We start from the raw sequence: 22170 nt of genomic DNA on the forward strand, positions 1-22170 counted from the left end.
TTGCCCAAGTCACATGATTGGCCACTGGTGAGGCCAGGACTAGCGCTTCTTCACTCAGTTTCATACCCTTCTCCTCACCCACCTCGGTGTGGTTAGTGCCCGAGACTTCGTTTCCCAAGCTGCAGTAAATCGCTTATCACTTCAAGGATTTTGAGTTTTTCATGAGCTGCGAACCACCTGTGCTGTTATTCACTTAATTTTTTTTCTATAAATGGACTTGCACTTTATTTTAACTTTAAAAAATAGTATGAAAAGGAAACTTTATGTCATTACCATAATAGAAAACCAGGGTCACGTGATATAAACAGAAGGCAACAGGAAAAATAAACACCATGAGAATAATGCCACATTCTTGGATTCTAGATGGGTAGGCTGTCTCCAAGGCTCTGAGCTGGGGTCTGCTCTCAGTTTAAAAAGGAAGGCGGGGATGGGATTTGCAACTGTTAGAAAAATGTCACATACAATGGTACCAAATTAAGACTTTCTCCTCCTTGCAAGAGAATTGAAAAAGACAGTTAACTTTCTCCCTCTTGACTCAAAGTTCTGAGTTCTGTGGGAGACTCCTCCTAACCTACCTGGTTTACTTGGCCCGTTTGGAAAGCCATTAAGACTCTCTCCCGGAAGCGGGTGGCGGGAGACTCTGCCTTGGGAACCGGAGAGAAGAAACTGGGGTGGAGGTGGGGCTGAAGAAGGGAGGGGCTCCCTCCCTTCTTCCCGAGGACCAGACTATGGCTTTCTTTTCTTTGGCTCCCTCTGTTTGTGGGTGGTCATGTGAAGCTCCCCACCATTGGAGCAGAATTGGAAGGTAGGGCCTCGGGGAGGGCGGGGGAGCCAAGTCACATCCACGCTGTGCCTGCCTGCCTGTTAGCTAATCATGTCCTTTTGGGTTGGCTTCATGGCTATTTCTGTATAGGAAGGTTTGCTCCTCTCCTGAAGTGTGGCTGCATTGGATAGCATGACTATCTATCCACCCGCTCTGATTCATAACAGCATACGGTGCAAATCAAATCGAAATGCTAAAGTTTCCCATTTATTCGGTGTTGGTTAGCCGGGAGGCTACCAGCAACCCTGAAGGTAGCAACACCTTGTTAGGAGGTCAGCTCCCTTCCCAGGATGGTAAGTGGAAAGAAGCAGGGCTTTTTTTTTTTTTTTTTGGGTTGCTGGAATATTGCTAAACTGGTCTTGTCTCTCTCTCTCTCTCTCTGTCACCCCCCTCGCCCTCTGCGCCCCTTGGCTTCACGTGGATCTCTAAAAGGGCAGTTGGAACCTTTAAACGAGGTGAGTTAATTCGGCGATTCGTTTGGTCTGGCTTCTGATCAAGAAATGCTTGCTTGTCATTTTGGAGCCTTGTGTGGGGCTGCGGGGATATTGAATATTAAACAGCAACCGGATGTTGATAACGGCATGGTTTCGATCCCCTTCTACGGAAGGGAGATCCCGGTGAAAAGACACTAGTTGATGAGATAAGTTTTCCTTCCCACCCCCTACTTATTGCCATTTGATTATCTCTGTTTACTCTCATGTCATGAGATGATTTTTTTTAAATATTTTTGCTTTGCTTTCAAGAAGACAAAGTAATATTCATTGTGTTTTGAGAACATATTGCATAGCCCTCACGATGTTGAATAAACCATCCCCATGTCAAGAAAGACGTTCACATAAACTGCAAAAGAAAATAACCTGCAAATATTGTGCTCGCTATTAATGGCTCGAGCGGGTTGGTGTTTGCCACATCTTTGTGCCTGCAGTTGGTAAATAGAAATGGAAAACATTTTGTTCTAAGTGATCAGTGGCGGAGGCAGACCTCCTGAATGTCGTTATTTCTCATCAGGGATCAGCTGCTTGTAATTTTGGGTGTTTTTCCTCTTTTTCCTCCCCACCCTTTCCACCTCCCCTCTACCCCTCTTCACTCCCCACCTCCCCCAATGGCCTCAGGGTTTTCTTTCTAGAATCTCCGATCTGCTGCTCTGCAGATGGACTTGCCGGCACTGCTGTCAGAAGTGCTATGAATCCAGCTGTTGCCAGTCGAGTGAGGATGAAGTTGAAATTCTGGGACCTTTCCCTGCCCAGACTCCTCCCTGGCTGTAAGTAAAACTGCTCCGAACTTCCTGGAAGGCAATCTTAAGACCTTTCTTTCCTCCGTTTCTGCGAGGGGGTTTGGGGCCCGGGAAGGAGGATTTGGGGTGTGAAAGTGGGAAAGGCTGAGTTTCCATCGACCTCTTAGCTGCTGATGGGATGTGCTCTGTGCCTCGCTGCGTTCGGCAGGCTGGCGAGACCAGCTGGGGGTGGGGCTTCAGTGTAGCTGGTTTCACATCGGGCCTTCTGAGATACGAACTGTGTAACGCTAAGCATGTGGGCACGTTTAATCACGCTGAGTGTCGTTCCAAGCAGAAAAGATCTGTGAGCATCTATATTCTTCAAGGGATGTCCACATTCTAAAGGTTTCAATCCAAGTCAGTATGACAAACTGTCCTAGCACCTGGCCCGTGCCTGGCTCATGCTAGATGCTCAAGGAGTATTTGGTGTGGACAGCATGAACAAACAAGTGCCTCTCTGCTGGTTTGAGCAGGAACTTCAGAAACAGGGGAGCAGAAAAGCACCTCCAGTCGCCATCGTGTCCTCCTTCGCTGTTTATGTTCTCTCTGGCGTCTTTCGTTTTATTTCCAATTCGTTTTCCTCCCGCGCCCGCATACAACATCTCCATCTGCCAGTCGCTCGGATATTTTGGGAACGCAGTTTTGAAGCTTCTCAGCCACGTGTCTGGTCCACCTCTCTGTGGCTGGGAGAGGAATGTGGCCGGAGAGTCTGGGTTGAGTCTAGAGGGCCAGGGCCTGGGAATCACCAGGTGCCACTTCTCATGATACAGAGGGGAGGCTCAGAGAGTTGGGAAGACAGTGTGAGGGCCCACAGCTGCAGCCTCAGTGGGGATCCAGTGCTGTCTCAGCTAAACCCTTGGGCTAAGATTCCAGAAGCCTCTGGCGCCCCATCTTTCCCTCCAAGTTGGGGGTCATGCCTCAGTCCTCTTATTTTCTTAGAAGCAAGTATCAGATATTTCCATAGCCAAATGGCTCTGTGTCAGGCTCTGTGAGTTCAAATCCTGTTTCTCCTACTTTTTTCTAGTTCTGTTCCCTTGGACAAGTTGCTTGATCGCTCTGTGCCTTGATTTCCCATCTGTCAAATGGGGATGATAAAAAGAATAGTATTTATCTTATAGGGTGGTTGTGGTGATTGCATGAATTAGTGTATGCAAAAGTACCTCAGGCTGCTTGATACCTTGTTGGTAATCATAGACGTTAAGTGATTCTTTTTACCCTATTCTGGGTTTCCCCATCTGTAAAGTAGGAAAAGTAATAGAACTTACTTTATAGGGTCGCTGTTAGGCGTCATGAGATATGCACGTAATGTGCTGAGCACAGTAGTAAGTATTCATCTCTGTTATTATTAGGTATAGATCAAGATTCTTTCAACTGATAAAGATAATGTTAAGGAACCTCCCATTACTCACAGGTTGTAGCCTGGATCCTGCAGGTGTGCACAGAGTTGAGATGTTTGGTGAAACCAACTCGTTAATCAAGGGATCATCCCCATTTTCCAGTGACGGAGGTTGGCTCAGCCCATCTGGCGTCTTTAAAGCCATGCTCAGAAGAACTCCAGCTCTGCTGTGCCAGGGCTGTCTTGTTCATTCCAAAAAATGGCTATTGACCAGCTGACTAACCTGCAGGCAGAAAGTGAGTCCTGAAAGTGGCAGTCATGCCCTTGAAAAGTTAATCTCGGTTTCTTCGGTAGTTTTTCTCTTGAGGTTGCCCTACAAGGCTAGATAGAGTCCTGTTCCCATGCTCAGGGGATTTAAACTCTAGTGTAGGAGGTACAGCAGGTATATAAGTTCAGTTTGTGTATTCACACCCTGCACGCCCGTATGACGGTCTTGCATAGAGTTTTGTTATGGAAAAATCCTGGGAGAATGACTGCAGGCATAGCTGGATCCAGGGGCTCAAATGATGTCATGGGCGTGCATGTACGCGCTCTCACTCTCTTTCTTTATGTTTCTTCTGTTTTGGCCTCATCCTTTTTTTTTTTTTTTTTTTTTTGCGGTACGCGGGCCTCTCACTGTTGTGGCCTCTCCCGTTGCGGAGCACAGGCTCCGATGCGCAGGCTCAGCGGTCATGGCTGACGGGCCCAGCCGCTCCGCGGCATGTGGGATCCTCCCAGACCAGGGCACAAACCCGTGTCCCCTGCATCGGCAGGCGGACTCTCAACCACTGCGCCACCAGGGAAGCCCTGGCCTCATTCTTAAGCTTTGTTTTTTCTCTGCCTCATTTTTAACAGCAACAAATGTATCGGGAAAGGCTCTCATTGCCCTGGCTCGGGTCGTGTGCCAATCACTTGATCCAATCACTTTTGCTTGGAGGAAAAAGTGCTGGGATCATTCCTGGGTTTGCTGACCATGCTGGAACCAGGGAAAGGGTTATTCCACCTGAAACACAAGAAATAATAAGCTAGTCGAACAGGGGTTGGCAAACTTTTCCGGTAAAGTGCTAGATAGTAAATATTTTAGCCTCTTGGGCTTAGTTTCTGTTGCAGCTACTCACTTCTATCCTTGTAGTACAAAAGCAACCATAGACAGTTCATTAGTGAATGGGCATAGCTGTGCTCCAATAACACTTCTACAAACTTAGGCAGTGGATTTGGCCCTGTAGTTTGCAGACCTGGGTAATAAACAATTTGGGTGCTGTGACTGGATCCAGGGTGGACAAACGCCACGAATCGGGGGGATCATAGAAAACGAGCCTGCGAGCTCAGGTCGTGCAGGGTCTCAAATGCCAGATTAAGGAATTTGGATTTTCTTCTGAACCAGAGTAGACCCCTGATAGACATTGAAAATCACAGCCTGGTATCTGTTTGCCCCAGATGCAGAGTGTTCCAGATGCACGGCCACTGAGTTGGAGGATAGTTTTGCTTTGCCCAGGCTGCTGACCCTTTGTACAAGCGGGGGATTTCTTCTGGGGTGGGACCCTCAGGGAAGACACTTGTTTTGGTTATGCCACCAGCAGAGAAGTGGGCTGGAACCTTCCAGCAGAGCCAGCACACCACACAGCTTCAGGAGGTGCCCTTCACGTGGTGGTCATTATGAATGGGACCACCTAGCGTAGTGCAGTGTACAGTCTGAGCAGCTGTACATGACCTTTGTGCTTCCTAAGATGACCCAGGTCTTCCTTGAATCCTGGGCACACTGAGTACATTTTTGACTGTCAAGATCATGCGAAATATTAAGAGAAATCGGTAAAGGGGAGGCCGGTTAAATCCTCCAGAAAGAGAATTTAGTGCTTGTGCTTTCCTCAGATTTATTTACCAGGCAGGCAGTTGCATGTTATCAAACAGGCAGAGAGTAGAAATGTCAAGTGTACAGGCCTTGTAGTGCTGTTGCTACTGTGACATTAGAACCAAGAACCACAGAACATGCCTCTCTGTGGGGTGGCATGTGGCAGATGAGCTGGCCCTTTGTGTGTGTGATTTGGGGGGACACACCATTAATTGTCACATATGCTTCCATCATGTGGGTCCCCCCAGCTTTCTTGGGCTGGGCTGGGCTGGGCTGGTGAGGGTCAGAAAAACGGTACAATCCGACTGGCTCCTTTTGGGGCAGTGCCAGGAAGACCCTCACTGAAGAGTGAATTAGGTTATTTCTTTGTCCAACAAGCATGTGTTGAGTACCTACTAAGCGCAGGGCTCTTACAGGCCTCCCAGGGGACACCCAGCTCTGTAGCGTGGGGCATGTGATCCGGAGTCTGGTACTGCTGCATTCCACTGGGGTTCTGCCATTTCACAGTGGTGCAGGTCAATTCTCCACCCCTCCCTCCACCCGACTGGGGCCTCCATTTCCCTGTCTGTAAAGGGGGTGGGGGTGGTTCATAATGACTAACTCCTGCATTGATTCAAGGATGAAATGATGGTTCATACAGAGCATTGATCACAGTGCCTGGCACACAGTAGGTGCTCAGCACCTGGTACTTTTGATCACAGTAAGTACAGATCCCACCGTTAAGATCTGTACCCTGTTATGGGAGGAGTGACAAGGCGTGCCCTCAGATCAGAGTGACACAAGATAAGTCAGATGAGAACCACTGGAAAGGTGTATTCATTCACCCATCACTGAAAAAAATAAATCAGAGCGCCCCAGACGTGCCAGGTGCCGTGCCAGGGCAAGGAGGGCAGTGGTGAGTAAGGCAGATACTGCCCCTGCCCGCGTGGAGCTGTGGCTTAGACGCAGAAGATAGGCAGGCAGGCCACACTGAAGAAGAGTTATGTGCTGAAGTGGGAAAAAGAAGGTGCAGGGATAAGGAGTGACGGGGTGGGAGGAGGTGACGGGACAGGGCGGGGCCTCTCTGAGGAGGTGCTGTTGCAGCTGAGATCTGAACAATGAGGAGGAACAAGACAGGTGACGGGGGGCAGGAAGAGCATTCCGGGCGGAAGGAACAGAGGGCACGGAGGCTTGATGGTCGCCAAAGGGACAGGGGTGGGCTGGGCATACGCTGCTACCGTGTCTGGGAGGACTCAACCAAAGCTTCAGGAAGCAATGGCATTTAAGCTGATCCTTGAAGACTGATGGGACTTCACAGGTGGAGGCAGCGGCCTCGGTGAGGTATGACAGCCGGGAAGCAGGCCATGCAGGCGGAGGGGCCCCAGTGGCCGCGTCGCATTTTGGTCCTGCCTTCCTTGGGAGGTGCTGCTGCTTCATTTACAGAAGAGAGAGAAGGATCTAGTACGATCGCATCTCTGTGCCCTCGCCTGCCCCCTTCCATGCCCCACATTCCATCTGCTCCATTCTCCTTTTTTTTTTTTTTTTTTTTTTTTTTTTTTTTTTGCGGTACACGGGCCTCTCACTGTTGTGGGCTCTCCCGCTGTGGAGCACAGGCTCCGGACGCCCAGGCCCAGCGGCCATGGCTCACAGGCCCAGCCGCTCCACGGCATGCGGGATCTTCCCGGACCGGGGCACGAACCTGCGTCCCCTGCATCGGCAGGCAGACTCCCAACCACTGCGCCACCAGGGAAGCCCCTCCGTTCTCCTTTTACAGACCAGGAGCAGGAGGCAAGCAAGGACTGGGAGTTTCGCCCCGTAACGTGCCCATTCGTCCTGGCTGTGACCCTAGCTTTGGAGGAACATCAGATCAGTCTCGTGTCATGCCCAGGCTGCATCTGCAGACCTTATAGAATTTGAAAGTTGCATTTTTCAAGACTAGTTTCGCCTCAGGTTTAAATGTCAAGTTGGGGGATGCAGTCTTGAAGGTATGGCCGAGGGGCTTGCTGTCAGCAGCATCAGTCTCACGGCCACTTTGCAAGCTGTCTCCCCGCCCCTTCCCCTTCCCAGCGTCCTTAGTAGCTGTGTGAGTATTGGGGGATCTTAAAGCCACCTCTGCTAGAATAACATCAATTAAAATGTATTGAGCACTTACCTGCAACATACCAACCACTGTTCTAAGCATTTTATATTGTTAACTCAGTGTTCACAGCAACTGGGTAAGGCAGGTACTATTATTAGTCCCATTTTATAGACGGGGAGACGGAGGCACAGAGAGAGGGAGGGACTTGCCTTGAGCTAGCTCTTAATTACTACCTTGTTCCGCCGCCCCCCGAAGTGCTTTCTATTTTTTCAGCATTTCTCATCCTTATTGGGAGCACACTGAGTTGTGGCTGCTGCTAATTGGCAGCTGTTTCTACACATCAAAATGTTGCTCTTAAATCATTGATTCTCAGGGCCATTTTGTGGCCATAGCCTTGCCATTCAAAGAAACTTGGAGTGACCTTGTTATAGGATATTGTTCTAAATTGGGAAATACTCATTTATATCATTTCACATTTTGTACAACAAGCAAGATGTTATCGAGAGTTAACGGCTATTGAGAGTTTATTTCAAATTTGCTTTATTCCAAGTTGCATAAACTGGGTCTGAGAGCAGTTTCGTCATGGGTCTGTCTCCCACGGGACAGAGATGCCGATCCCTGGGGATTCTCTGACGACCACTGAGACCTCTTCTCTCCTACAGGTTGGCCAGCCGGAGCAGTGACAAGGACGGGAACTCTGTCCACACAGCCAGTGAAGTCCCGCTGACCCCACGGACCAACTCCCCAGATCGGAGATGCTCGTCCTCGGACACATCTAAGTCTACATACAGCCTGACCCGGAGGATTTCAAGTAAGCGTCTCTGCCGTGACGGTCAGGGGTCCTGGCTCGAGCAAGCCTTGCTGCTCAGCTGCCACTCAGAGTCCGTGAAGTTCACCCCCGCTATCTGGGTCTCCAGGACAAATGGAGAAAGCTGGCATTCCCAGACACTCAGGAGCATCCCCGGGAAAGACGTGAAGGACAGGGTCATCTCTGGGGAGGGGGTGGAGTGGTGTGACAGGCCAGGAGACGAGATGACAGAGATCATGGCAGTGTGACAAAGGAGGGCATCGCACCTGATTTCTTCCAAGTTCAGTGAGAAGCGATCATTTTGATTGATTTTTGTAGTATTGATCACAAGTTTCATTGAATTGGCTCAGTTGATGACATTGTCAGCATATTATCATTTCGGACCCCGAAAGGCAAGTGTTAGTTACCATGTTACGTAGCAGGGCTTGCAAATTCAAGTGACTTCAGGGGCCAAATGGATTGTGTCAGTGACTGAGTGCAGAGGGTTGGAGAGAGATAAATATCACCCTAATGCAGTGACAAATGGCAGCTGACTCTTGGCCTTGTACTAGGGCAGGGTAGGGATTGGGGCCAGTTAGGAAGCTAATGTCTCATTGAACGGGGCCAGCTACTACTCAGCTCTTGCCATGTGGGATTGTATTGCCTGATCTTTGGAAAGGGAAACTGGCAGTCTGGGTTTTTATATGAAACTTCTTTACTTTTAAACTCAAACAGAATGTATCTCTGGGTTGAATGCGGCCCTCAGGCCACTCAGTTTGTCCATGTATAGCCTGTGTGTTTGACCAGATGGCATGATTTGTGTGGGGAGGAGAAAGCCCAGAGACTCCCAACCTCCTGTCACTCCCCAAATGGGTCTCCTCTGTCTCATTCAGCTGATGTCTGAAATTCACTTAACAGGGAAAAAGCTTAAATTCATGAAACTAATCCACTCACCTGGAAATGACTGATGTCTGATCTTTCCCGGGACTATGGGGGGAAGAAGAAGGAAGTAAAGTTCAAGGGCTTGAAATAGTGAAACGGAGGGAATGTCGGGCTTCTGTAGCCTCAGTCTTTCCATCTGTAGAATGAGAGGGCTGACCTGCCCCCCGCGCTGGTCACAGCGGCCACCACCCATGTGGCTGAGCTGAGATGCCCCGCACCTGTTACATACCCAATGGGTTTTGAAGCCAGTGTGAAAAAAGAGAATTTATAGTGTCTCACTAAAATGTTTTTACATTGCGTGCATATTGAAATGATTATATTTTGGATATATCGGATATTAAAATTGATTTCACCTGTTTCTTGGTAGTTTTAAAAACTTGTGGCTACCGGAAAATTTTAAGTTACCTCTGTGGCTTGTACATCTGTATCTGGCTCGCATTTATTTTCTCTTGGATGGCGCTAGTCTAGATGATTCCTAAATCTCGTGCCCAGCTCTATACAGAGATGACTGCATTCAGCACACATTTATCAGAGAGTGCAGCCACGCACCGGCAAAGGCTCGTGATTTTAGCCAGCAAGACAGGCTTTGGGCAATCAACAAGATGCCATGAAAGGACAAATACCAATCCTATTAATACGAGGCATCTCATAATCAAACTCCTAAGCCCAGAGAGTAGAATATGGTTCCCAGGGGGAGCTGGAACCAGGCAGGTGTTGGTTTCACTTAGGCCAGATGAGTAAGTTCTAGAGAGTCACTGTCCAGCAGAGTGCATAAAATTAACAGTACTGTATGGAGTACTTAAAAAAGAGGGTAGCTCTTATGTTCTTACCACACACATAAAATTAAAGAAAGAAAGAAAGCGGGAGGAAACTTCTGAAGGTGATGGATACGTTTATGGTGTAGGTTGTGGTGACGGTTTCATGGGTGCAAACTTATCTCCAAACTCATCAAGTTGTGTATATTAAATATAGACAGGTTTTTGTATGTCAATCATGCCTCAATTAAATCCTTTAAAAATGAAAAGAGAATGCCATGAGCTCATTGCTAGAATAGAGGGATGAGCAGAGATTGGAATGATGAACTGGGAGCAGTGAACTCTGCTGCTTGCCGGGGAGAGGTACCCCGTAAGTGACGAGGTGTGAGTGTGATCCTTGAAGATGGGCAGTAGCTACCATTTAGTGCCTCTTAACCGTGTGCGTGTTCTGTGCTGAGCCCTCTCTGCATTGCTCAGTGAACCTTCACCACAGTCCCTGAGGTGGGTGCTGTGATGGACTCCACGTTTCAGATGGGAAAACCGAGTGTGTAAAATGTGCCTGGAGTCACACGGCTCATTACTAGAGATTCACACTCACTGGGAAGTAGCCGGGTTGGAATTTGACCCAGGCACTCTGGCCCCAGAGCCTACTCTGTGAAAGTGGAGGCAGTATAGGGTAATGGTTAGAGCCAGACTCTGGGGCCAGACAGGTGGGGCTTGACTCCTGGCTCCTCCTCTTACTAGTTGTGTGACCTTTGGTGAGTGACTTAAAGTTTCTGTTTCCTCATCTGTAAAGTGGAGATAACAGTCACTGGCTAATACCTTGTGAAGATTAGATAACTGGATATACGCAGTGCAGTTAGGGCAGTGCCTGGCGCTTAGCTGCCGTGATGATGGCGATGGGGATGGCTGTACCGCCAGGCTGCCTCCCATAGAGTAAATAAGAGGATTTCCGGGAGTGGAGAGCACCTGGCAAAGAGCATCATGAAGCAGAGCGAACAGGTGTGAGGATCCGGGAACTGTCGTCAGTCTCACAGATCGGCCCAGGTCCGGTCCGGTACTTGGTGTGGTGTTCATTGTTATTTCTGATGGGTGTGTAGGTCTCGATTCCAGACGACCCAGCTCCCCACTCATCGATATTAAACCCATCGAGTTCGGCGTTCTCAGCGCCAAGAAGGAGCCCATCCAGCCCTCGGTGCTCAGACGGACCTATACCCCGGATGACTATTTCAGAAAGTTCGAGCCCCGCCTGTACTCCCTCGGCTCCAACAGCGACGACGTGGACTTTCTGACGGACGCAGAGATCCTGTCCAAGTACCAGCTGGGCATGCTGCACTTCAGCACCCAGTACGACCTGCTGCACAACCACCTGACGGTGCGCGTGATCGAGGCCAGGGACCTGCCACCTCCCATCTCCCACGACGGCGCGCGCCAGGACATGGCGCACTCCAACCCCTACGTCAAGATCTGCCTCCTGCCGGACCAGAAGAACTCCAAGCAGACCGGGGTCAAACGCAAGACCCAGAAGCCCGTGTTCGAGGAGCGTTACACCTTTGAGATCCCCTTCCTGGAGGCGCAGAGGAGGACCCTGCTGCTGACTGTGCTGGACTTTGATAAGTTCTCACGCCACTGTGTCATCGGCAAGGTGGCCGTGCCTTTGTGCGAGGTCGACTTGGTGAAAGGCGGACACTGGTGGAAGGCGCTGATTCCCAGTTCTCAGGTAAGGGATGGGTTGGCAGCGTCTCCTCTTGGGAGCTTTTTAAAAAAATGATTATTTTTATCTCAGTATTTAACTTTTTTTTTATTTGCATTTTTAAAACCTCTGGTTTTTAAAATAATTTTTGACTCCCAAGAAGTTGCAAGAACAGTACAGAGAGTCCTGTGTATTCTTCATCCAGCTTCCCCGATGATAAATCTGGTACGATCCGAGTGCATTAGCGATACCAGAAAACTGATGTTGGTAACTAAACTACAGACCCTATGCAATTTTCCCATGTTTGTGGGTTCATGTGGCCACCACTGCCCTGGGAGCTGTTTGTCATTGATGCTGGGTTATTTACTAAGGAGAGTGATGGTCCTGGGTATGAAGCTATCAGTCATTTTGACTTTCAGAAATTGATTTGGGAAAAATAAAATGAAGGCTGAAGAACGGGATGATAGATGGATTTTTTTCAGGCAAATTGTGAGATTAGCTTCCTTCCCTCTTCCAGCCCAGGGAAGAGCAATTGGCCCCTTGGGGAGCCACCCATGGACCAGGCTGTCTCACCAGTGGGCTTTTAGGGTCCCTCCCTTGGGCATTCTGTGGGCTGGAGGACAGCACTGCCCCCACTGTGGGTGGAAAGATATGAGGGGAGTGTATGGGAAGGAAAAAACCCCACCAGTTGGAGGCTGGTCTAGCCCACCCACGCGGGGACAGTGATCCTGTGTAATGCAGATGGGATTATTTTGCATCGAATACATCAAGGTGCTTCTAAAGCCCAGGTCTACTGGCCAGGGATTTGATGAGCTAGCATCTCACATTTGGGGTGCAGGTGTTAAACATGAGGACTGGAGGGGCTGTTCCACTTTGTGTGTGTGTGTGTGTGTGTGTGTGTGCACACATCTTCAAAGCTATCACTCTCTTAGTTTATATTCCCCAAGAAAAAGAAGACCCTGAGGCAGGGGAAGTCATTTAATAGGGAGGTGACACCAGAGGAAACACCAGGAGGGGGTGGGAAAGTCGCATGAGGGGTGCAGTTATTGAGCCGACCACCACTGTGGGTGACTGGAGCTGAAACCTGCTGGGGGGACTGGGAGCCAGTGTCAGACACACACCTAAGAGCCTTTCCGCCTGAGGGGTGAGGGAGCCGGGGTCTTTGTACAGCACCTCCTATCAGCCACTGAATGAGGGCTGGGGGGATGGGGAGGTTCATTTCCTGGTATTTCTGTCCTGTTACACTGGCAGGTACAGAGACTTTTGTTGTTGTTGTTGTTGTTGTTGTTTTGCGGTACGCGGGCCTCTCACTGTTGTGGCCTCTCCCATTGCGGAGCACAGGCTCCGGACGCGCGGGCTCAGCGGCCGTGGCTCACGGGCCCAGCCGCTCCGCGGCATGTGGGATCTTCCCGGAACAGGGCACGAACCCGTGTCCCTTGCATCGGCAGGCGGACTCTCAACCACTGCGCCACCAGGGAAGCCCGGTACAGAGACTTTTGACATCCACAAATGCAAAAATAAGTGCAGGAGCTGGCAGGCTGAAGTGGTCCCGGTCAGGAGAAGCGGGCACGATGCTGGCAGTGTCTGCTGTAATCCCAAAGCCTCTTTCCCGTCACACGATCAGGATATATGTGGTGCTTTCTGTGTATCCTCCTCGATATTTGATATCACTCGGTTTTCAACTGTCAAGGAAATTATGTTGAAAGAGGGAGACCCACCTGACGAAATAAATTCCAGATTTGCCAGCTCCTCCCTTCACGTCAGTGGAAGGCCCCGGAGGTAGAGCATCCGGACATCCCCATACCTGGCTCTTGTAGGTCTTGGCTGAAAGGTTACCTTGCCTGAAATGGAGAGTCTTCCTGGCCCATCTGCCCTGGGTTGGTTCTCCTGAAGCTGAGGCCAAGGCAGGGGCCTGGGTGCAGATCGTTAACTTAGGAGGTGATCCCAAGAAGCAGAAGTGAGAGCTGAGGAGGAGACGGGGAAGGAGGGGTCGTCAGAGTCAGTGGTGGTTCTGAAGGTCGCCCTTCTGGCACCGGGACGGGCATGGAGCCCGTCCCAGCACACTGGCCAGGTGGGCTCCCGAAACCTCACAGAAGGGCTAGGGCAGAAAAGAGAAGGAGCCCAAGTGCGCTGGTGTGCACCAGGTGTGCCGCCCTCTGCCTGAGCTGAGACCTCGCCCGACAGGACCATGGGAACATTTGTATCAGACGCCAGAGGCAGCCCCCGCCCCGGGCGCTCCCCGCCCGCTTCTCCTGCTCTAGTTTTCTCTATGGCACTTGTCGTCACCCCGTAGACGTACGTTTTATGGTCTGTCTCCCCTGCTAGAATGTGAACCCTGGGAGGGCAGTGGCTTTTGTCTATTCGTTCACCGCTCTCTCACCTGCTCCTGGAACGGTGGCTGGCACGTGGTAGTGCTCAGCAATATTTATTGAATGAGTGGAGGATGGAGGAAGGAAGGATCCCCAAAGTAAATTTCCTTCTCCTCTCCCTCACCCCTTCCTCCTTTCCTTCTTCTTCTTCTTTCTCTTGTGAAGAAAGGCTCGTGGAAATTGAGAGAAGAATGGACTCACATCTGCCATCTCAAGCTTGCTCTGGAATTTATACTCTCTGAGTGGGAAGGTCGGTGTCTGCGGTTGGGGTCCTGAGGAGCAGAGCTTGAGATAGCATTTCAGTGTGGATTAGTTTCCTTAGGGCTGCTGTGACAAAGCACCACAAATTGGGTGGTTTAAAACTACAGAAATTTGGGGCTTCCCCGGTGGCGCAGTGGTTGAGAGTCCGCCTGCCGATGCAGGGGACACGGGTTCGTGCCCCGGTCCGGGAAGATCCCACATGCCGCGGAGCGGCTGGACCCGTGAGCCATGGTCGCTGAGCCTGCGCGTCCGGAGCCTGTGCTCCGCAATGGGAGAGGCCACAACAGTGAGAGGCCCACGTACTGCAAAAAACAACAACAACAAAAAAAAACTACAGAAATTTATAGTCTCAGAGTTTGGAGGCTTTCAGTCAAAGAGCAAGGTGCTGTCAGAGCCGTGCTTCCTCTGAAACCCAGAGGGGATCCTTCCTTGCCTATTTCTAGCTTCTGGTTGTTGGCAGTCTTGGCTTATAGCTGCCTCACTCTCATCTCTGCCTCCCCCTCACTTAGCCTGCCTTCGCTCTGTGTGTGTCTGTGTCTTTTCTTGTAAGAACATCAGTCATGTTGGATTAGGGGCCCACCCTACTCCAGGATGACCTCATCTTCAATAATCCCATCTGGAACGACCCTATTTCCAAATGAGGTCACATTCTGAGGTACTGAGGGCTAGGAGGTCAACACACCTTTGGGGGATACAATTCAATCCAAAATGGGACGCAAGAGAAAACCCTGCAGGGTATGAAGTGGTCTAGGTGAAGGGTGACTGCCAAGCAAGGCTGAGCCTCAGCCTGGTGTGTGGTGGGGCGGGGACTCTGGGTCCTGGATCTCATCGCAGCATTTCCCCCTTCAGACAAGGGAGCCAGCCAGCCCACATTGTCGGTCATTGGCGGGGACCGTACTGGGAAATCCGATTTTCAGCCGGGCAGCCCTGGGCCTTCCCGAAGCCTCTATAGTATGGAATAGTGGTTCTGAACAGGGACAGTTCTGGTCCCAGGACATTTGTCAGTGCTGGGAGACGTTTTGGGTTAGGTGGATGGGAGAGTGCTGCTGGCCTCAGGCGGGTAGAGACTAGAGATGCTGCTGAACGTCCCGCAACGCACAGGATGGACCCTACAACACAGAATGATCTGGCCCAAGATGTCCGTAGTGCTGTGGGGTGAAGGGGAGGATGGAGGTTGGGGGGACGGAGCAGGGTCTGCCATGACAGGCAAGACGGGAGCTGGGCTGTTCCCTGTTGGGGAAGGAGGGTTTTCCAGGGAGAGACAGTTGTCAGGGGTCGGGGTCGGGCCAAGGGGAAGATGATGTGAGGGGTAGATCTCCAGGTAGCTGCTTTGGCTTTCATTCCAAATGTGAAAAAGGAGATAGCGGTTTTGAACAAAAATCCACGTGAAGCAAAATAGACCTGCATTGGAGACAGAAAACGAAATCCTCACACAGTGCGCCCAGACGGTTAGGTTGGCCATCACCGCAGATTTCCTTTGGAGGCAGGCGTCTGCCTTCACCAGAGTGCTCCGAAGATGCAGCTGCGTGGGCGGGGGGTGGAAGCAGTTTCTCGTTTTCAGCCTGACTTCGCGGTATGTGGGTCAGAGCGACTCTGAGGGTTTCTTAGTTCCACGGTCTCTGCCGTGGAGACCCCGTGGGGGCGTATAGATTGCTGGCTTGTAGGGCCAGCATATAGGCATCTTCTGGCTCACGGCAGAATGTCCCAGTTGTTTTGTGCCTTTGAACATTGTGTCTTTGATCTTGACATTCAGGAAATTAGCAGCTAATGGATCTACTGCAGATGTTTTGGTCACATTGAGAACGCTGGGCCGAAAGATAATGGAAATGAAGACATAGAAATACCGAAGTGTGTGGTGTGATTGATGTGGTATGACGTTATAGTGGCCTCTGAGAGAAGTTCTCTCATCCAAGTGGATTGAAGTGAATTGATACTTTGGCCATTTAGAGGTGAAATCCGTGTAGTCTCAACTCTTTTTTTAAAAATTATTAATCATTGTGACAAAGCACACATAACATAAAATTAACCATCTTTCAGTGGTGTTGAGCACATACACACGCGTCATCGCCCCCCACCCGTATTCAGAACTCTTTTCATCTTGCAAGAAATGAAACTCTGTTCCCATTAAACAATAGCTCCCCGTACCCCACTGGCCCCAGCCCCTGGCAACCACCACTCTACTTTCTGTTTGACTACTTTGGGTACCTCATATAAGTGGAATGACACAACGTTTGTCTCTTTGGGGCTGGTTTATTTCACTTAGCCTAATGTCCTCAAGGTTCATCCATGTTGTAGCATGTGGCAGGATTTCCTTTTGAAGGCTGTGTCATATTCCATTGCGTGGATAGACCACGTTTTGTTTGTTTTTTCATGCATCCATTGATGAATGCTGGGTTGCTTCCATGTTTCGGTTATTGTGAATAATGCTGCTATGAACAGTGGTGTGCAGTTATTTCTTCAACCTTTTCTTGAGCCAGAAAAACATTCAGGATGAAGGACGTTCGTTTTCTCTTGAGATCATGTGGTTTGGGGAAGGAAGGGGGAGGGAGGTGGAAAGAGCAGAGGTCCCGTGGGCATGCCAGAACCTCACAGAGCATTAGGAGGAACCAGAGTTCTTGTTCCAGCCCTTTCACTAGTTCCCTTGTGACTGGAGTCATGTAACCCTGTAGGTCTTTGTTTGCTCGTGTCAAGTGGAGACATGGTGCCTGCTGCCCGCTCCCTTGCAGTGCCTCTCTAGGGCTATAAACTCTTCTCAGGAGAAAGTAGCTTCTGGCTGTGAAATTCCCTCGAGTCGAGGAAAATTATAAATATACTGTACATTATAAATATACAGTCAAAATATTGTACATATATAAACTATTCGTTTATTTAGTCAATGAATATTTGTTAGGTGATTGTCATGCTCTAGGGGCTGGGGCTACTAATTTCACTCTGAGTTTCCTGAGTGTCTACCATGAGCCAAGCAACGTTCTACATGTGCTCACTTGTCTATCTTCACAAGGGCCCATTTTACAAAGTGGGGAAACTGGGCAGAGAGAAGCTAAGTCATCTTTCTGTGCTGAGTGGTAGAACTGAGGTCTTTGGCTTACAAAGTGATGCACCATAACCAAGACATGAGACTGGTTCTCTACAGCAAGCAAAACAGAGCCCCTGCCCTCATGGAGCTTACATTCTAGTGGACATAGATACTCAGTGAATGAATTAACACATCGTGCCTGTTGGCATTGTCTCTGCCAGGAGGAAAAAGAAAGCAGGATAAGGGGCTGGAGAGGGGTGGCTGAGGGGTGAGAGTGGGGAAGCTGTTCTAGGTGGGTGAGGAGATGGCATTTCAGTAGAGAGCTGGAAGGGTTGAGGGAGTGAGCCTGGAGGATGTCCAGGGGAAGAGCATTCCAAACAGTGAGTACAGGAAGTGCAAAGGCCCTGAGGCAGAGTGTGTTGAAGGCTGGAGGAGAGTGAGTGAGGGGAGAGCAGCAGGAGTTGAGGTTGAACTGGCTTAAAAGGCCCCATCACATTGATCTTGTAGGCTGAGGTAAAGGCTTGGATTTTATTCCTGTGGGTGACGGGAAGCCTTGGAGTATTTTGAGAAGGAGGGGTGACCCGGCCAGGCTGCCTGGAGAGAACTGTTCCTGGGGGACCCACAAGTACTTATTTCCAAAATGTATAAAGAACTCCAACTAACATAACATTGTAAAGCAACTATACCCCAATTTAAAAAAAAGCAAAAGCAAAACAAACCTCCAATGACTCAAAAATACAAGCCAAAATCCAATGCTTAAATGGGCAACAGTTTTGAACAGATGTTTCACAGCAGAAGACTCATGCAAATGGTCTAAAGGCACATGGGAAAGTGCTCAACTTCGTCATCCATCAGAGAAATGCAGGTTAAAACCTTAGCGAGACACCACTACAACCCACCTACCAGAATGCCTAAAATCACAAAGACTGACAACATCCAATGTTGGTGAAGGTGTGGAGCCACTGGAACTCTCGGGCAGTGCTGTGGGTGTATCACGTGATGTAACCCCTTAGGAAGAAATTCTAGTGGGTTCTTGTAAAACTAAACCGATATCTACCCCACGATCCAGCAGTGCCACTCCCAAGAGAAACGAAAATGTTATGTCCACACAAAAGCTTGTACATGCATATTCAGAGAAGCTCTACATGTAATAGCCCCAGAAATTGCCCAGGTGTCCATCCACAGGATAAAGGATAACAAACTATGGTATATTCATGTAATGGAACATTATTCAGCAATAAGAAGGAAAAAGGACTGATACAGCGTGGATGACTGTCACAGACATTATGCTGAGGAGGACATCCTGCTGACAATCATTATGAGAAACAGAAGTCAGACCCAAGAGAGCCCGTATAGATGATCGCATATATATAAAGTTCAAGAAACGACAGAACTAATCTATGGTGAAAAATCAAAACAGTGGTTGTGACTGGGGAAGGGGATTGACTGGAAAGGGGCCAAAGGGAAGTTTCTAGACTAATAGTGATAGGGCGTTGGATACACAGGTGTATGCATTTGTCAAACTCATCACGTAAGGTTTGCACATTTCATTGCATATAAATTTTATCTGAAAAATAAAAGAGCCGTAAACCTCAAATTCTGGTTAATGATATGCCTGCTGAAGTGTTCAGGTCACTAGTGCCTGCAGCTTACTTTAAAATGCTCTCAGAAAAAGATTGATAGATATGCGATAAAGCAAATATAGCATATTTTCAAAATATTAGTTGCAGAATTAATAACTGTTCATTGTACGAGCTCGGTGATATATTTAAAGGGGTTCAGTGTACAGTTATTTCAGCTTCTCTGTATTTGATAACGTTCATAAGAAAATGTTGGGGAACACCAGTTAGGAGTAATACGCTGCGGGCTTCCGGGTGGGAAGGGGAGCGGACAAGTGCCCAGCTTGGGAGACAGTTTGAAGGCAGCATCTTTGATCCCCAGAGCCAGCCCTTAGCCTTTACACTCCAGCTTCAGGGGTGCTGTAAATGAGGGCTCTCAAACAGAGGGGGGATTCTCAAACAGGGGATGCTGCTGTTGTCTGACTTGCCAAGCACCAGAATCTCCCAGGAGCTGTGCCTGTGGGGTTCCCAGACCTCAGCCTCCTGGATTCTGATTTCTTAAGTCTTGGGTGAACCTGCACTTGAGTGAATGTGCTGGGAGAGTCTGACGTAAGTGAACTGCGGACCTCATTCTGGGAGGCACTTGCGTGGCCAGTGGAATGCTGAAGGGGCTGGGCTGTTGCAGCTGGACAGACAGGTCCGAGATGTGGTCTCGCTGGTCGGCTGCTGTGTTGGTTTAGCGAGCTGGCCTGGCTGCCTGCAAGCCCGATCTAGGCTGCCATTAGGATGGTATTTTATGGAGCCGTCTGGGAAAGGGGCAGGCTCCGGTAGCGTGCTCTTAGATGTTCTTGGGGGATAATTCGGAGTCATGTGGGGTGTAGTATCTCTTATTACAAAGCCACACTGCCTGCTGAGGAACAATGTTTGATTGGAGCCCAGAAAAAGAAAATGTGCTTAGTCAAAAGTGATATTTGCACATCTGGCTACTGGATATTTATGTTTCTGAAAACTGCTTTAATGTGAGATTTGCTTTGTCCAAAGGAATGCCTTTTAGACCTTCAGTGCCTATAATTCAGGGCTCCGTGGCTTAGGAAGTGAAGTCTGTGTGTGTTGCCTTTGCAGCATAAGAGTCAGAGGTGGTGGCAATAAGCGTGTTCTGGTTCTCACCACGTACCAGACCCTGGGCTCGGTGTAATACTTAACGATTCCCCACCAGATGGATGGCACTGGCACCTGCATTTTATAGATGGGGACCCTGAGCCTCAGGAAGGTTAAGAAACTTACCCAAAATTGCACAGCTGGAGTAGGGACTTGAACCTGAGACGGACTGCAAGCCCATATCCATAACCGCTATGAAATAATCTATTTAGGAGGAAGTCCTGGCTGAGGACTTTGTAAATTGACTTACCCCATGTAACTTGGATGTGATAAGACTGTATTTCTCATAAGTATACCCAGATTTTTATATCAGTGTGTATCTTGCTTCTTTCCACCTTTGGAGCCATTCAGAGGATTTCTGTGTTTGCTTGGAGCCTCTTAGGAGAGCCTTCAGAGTCTGAGGGGTGAGCTGGTGGCCTTCTTCAGGAGCACCAAACTGATTGGATCTTTGGAAGAGGCCAAAGGACAGTCTGATTTGGTAACCAAGTTGATTGTCAGTGTGGGGACTGCTGTTCTGATTGAGCAATAGAAGAAAAATTGCATGACTCTGAAGTAAGAGATTTACTTTCTTAGGTGGCTCCCAAAATGCTGGTTACAGCCGACAGAACCCATCACAGACTGGCTTTGGTCAAAGAGAAAAGTCTGCGGTTGTGTGGGCTCCAGGCTCCACCGAGTCTGGTGTCCAGGTTGTATCCTGGGAATCTCTCAGCTGGAATGTTCCTCAGCGCCGCCTTCATCCGTTGCCTTTCTTCTCAGGAAGGCCCTTTCCCCAGGGAAGCAAAACCCGGGCTTACCTCCTGCCAGCTGGGCCACACCAGTGGAAAGAGAGATCCTCTGTCCCGAAAGTTCCAGAAGTCCCAGGGAGGATTCTCAGGGGCCTGGCCTCCCTCATCCTGCCCTCCTCATGCACGGTGGAGCGTGGCTTTTCACAGCCTTGAAGTGGGAAGGAGTGCCGTTTCAGAGAAGGAAGCATGACTGTCTCCTTATTTCACTGCCATGGCCACAGTTTTTATTGCTGAAGCTTCTCTGGCTAATATCCCCACGGAAGAACTTGGCAGGCAGGGTTCAAGAGCTGGCCCTGGTGGCAGGCATGTGTCAACTATTTGGAACGTCCTGGTGGTGGGTGGGTGGACTCCTAGCCCTGGGAGTGTCTCCCATGGCCTCTTACTGTTGGGGTCCCTTCAGTGAGGAGCAGCCCGGGAGGGTGGGCCCTAGTCAGATGGTCCAATCCCAGCTCCCTTCTCTGGGGCTCACTGCCCCCTGAGAGAGTCATCTATTGGCCTAGGTCGAGCTCCCCTAGAAATAGACCCTGAGATCAAGATTTGAGTGCAAGTATTTTATCTGGGGGGTGATTCCAAGAAGAACCAGTGTTATCAGGCAAGTCCCCACTGTGGGCATGTGGATCGCGACCCTCCTGGACTCTCGGTGTAGGCTTCCCCAGGGGTGGGGGACGCTGGGGCATGTGTTCCCCAACTCCCAGCAGGCACAGGTTGAAGGATGTTTCCAGAAGCGCTTAATTCCCCAGGCTCCTCCAGCCTGCCTTATGCATCTGAGGAGAGAGTGTTACCAAACCAAACCAGGGTCAACTCGCCTGCGTACGGTAAAGCCAACCCACTGACACTGGGTTGTGGTGAAGGAAAGTACAACATTTATTGCAGGGCACCAAGCAAGGAGAACAGGCAACTCATGCTCAAAAGACCCAAACTCCCAATGGCTTTCAGAGAAGGGGTTTTAAAGGCAGTGGGAGGGAGGGGCTGCAGGGTGTGTGATCAGCTCGTGCTCAATTCTCGGGTTGGTCGGCATCAAGGTGAAGTTTCAAGCATCGTCATCCTTCTGGTTTCAACCAGCCTAGGGCCTGCGTTCTTGCGATCAGCAGTTTCCATCTGGAGGGGGTCAGCTTCCTATAAAAACAACTTAGGACTGTGTGTCAGGCCTGTATCTGTGTCTTTCAGGGAACTGGAAGTTGGGTGATCCTGCTGTGTGGCGGATTTATAGTCTAAATTGGTACCAGTGTCCCGGCCCAATAGCTATTCTGTTTCTACATCTTCACGTTTCCTAATTATGAAGTCTTGAGCCGGCCTTTAGAGAATCAAAGGGAGGCCTGGGAAACTAAAGCAAAAAGGCCTTTACTTCAAAGGGGCTTGTATATGGTCCCCATCCCCCCTTTTCTTTGGTAGTCCTCAATCTTGAGGGGAACAGGTTCAGGAAAAGAAAGGGAGTAAAGTTTTGGATAGAGAGAGGTAATCATAAA

At 49.6% G+C, this 22170-nt stretch overlaps 1 protein-coding gene across 4 annotated transcripts in view; it reads left to right on the forward strand.

Moving 5' to 3' along the window:
* The window catches only part of SYT17 (synaptotagmin 17), a 147873-nt gene that overhangs the window by 34580 nt on the left and 91123 nt on the right, over positions 1-22170 (forward strand). For 2 of the 4 annotated variants that reach the window (XM_073792265.1, XM_019921901.3), the window contains exons 2-5: positions 1261-1278; positions 1936-2084; positions 8042-8190; positions 10964-11583. In XM_073792265.1, coding sequence (XP_073648366.1) covers positions 1261-1278; positions 1936-2084; positions 8042-8190; positions 10964-11583 — 936 coding nt within the window. Of the gene's footprint in view, positions 1-836; positions 1117-1255; positions 1279-1935; positions 2085-8041; positions 8191-10963; positions 11584-22170 lie in introns of those variants that run through there. The other 2 variants (XM_019921900.3, XM_019921898.3) reach the window with 2 other exon arrangements.

The sequence above is a fragment of the Tursiops truncatus genome, chromosome 15 (genome assembly GCF_011762595.2).
Source record: "Tursiops truncatus isolate mTurTru1 chromosome 15, mTurTru1.mat.Y, whole genome shotgun sequence".
NCBI lineage: Eukaryota > Metazoa > Chordata > Mammalia > Artiodactyla > Delphinidae > Tursiops > Tursiops truncatus.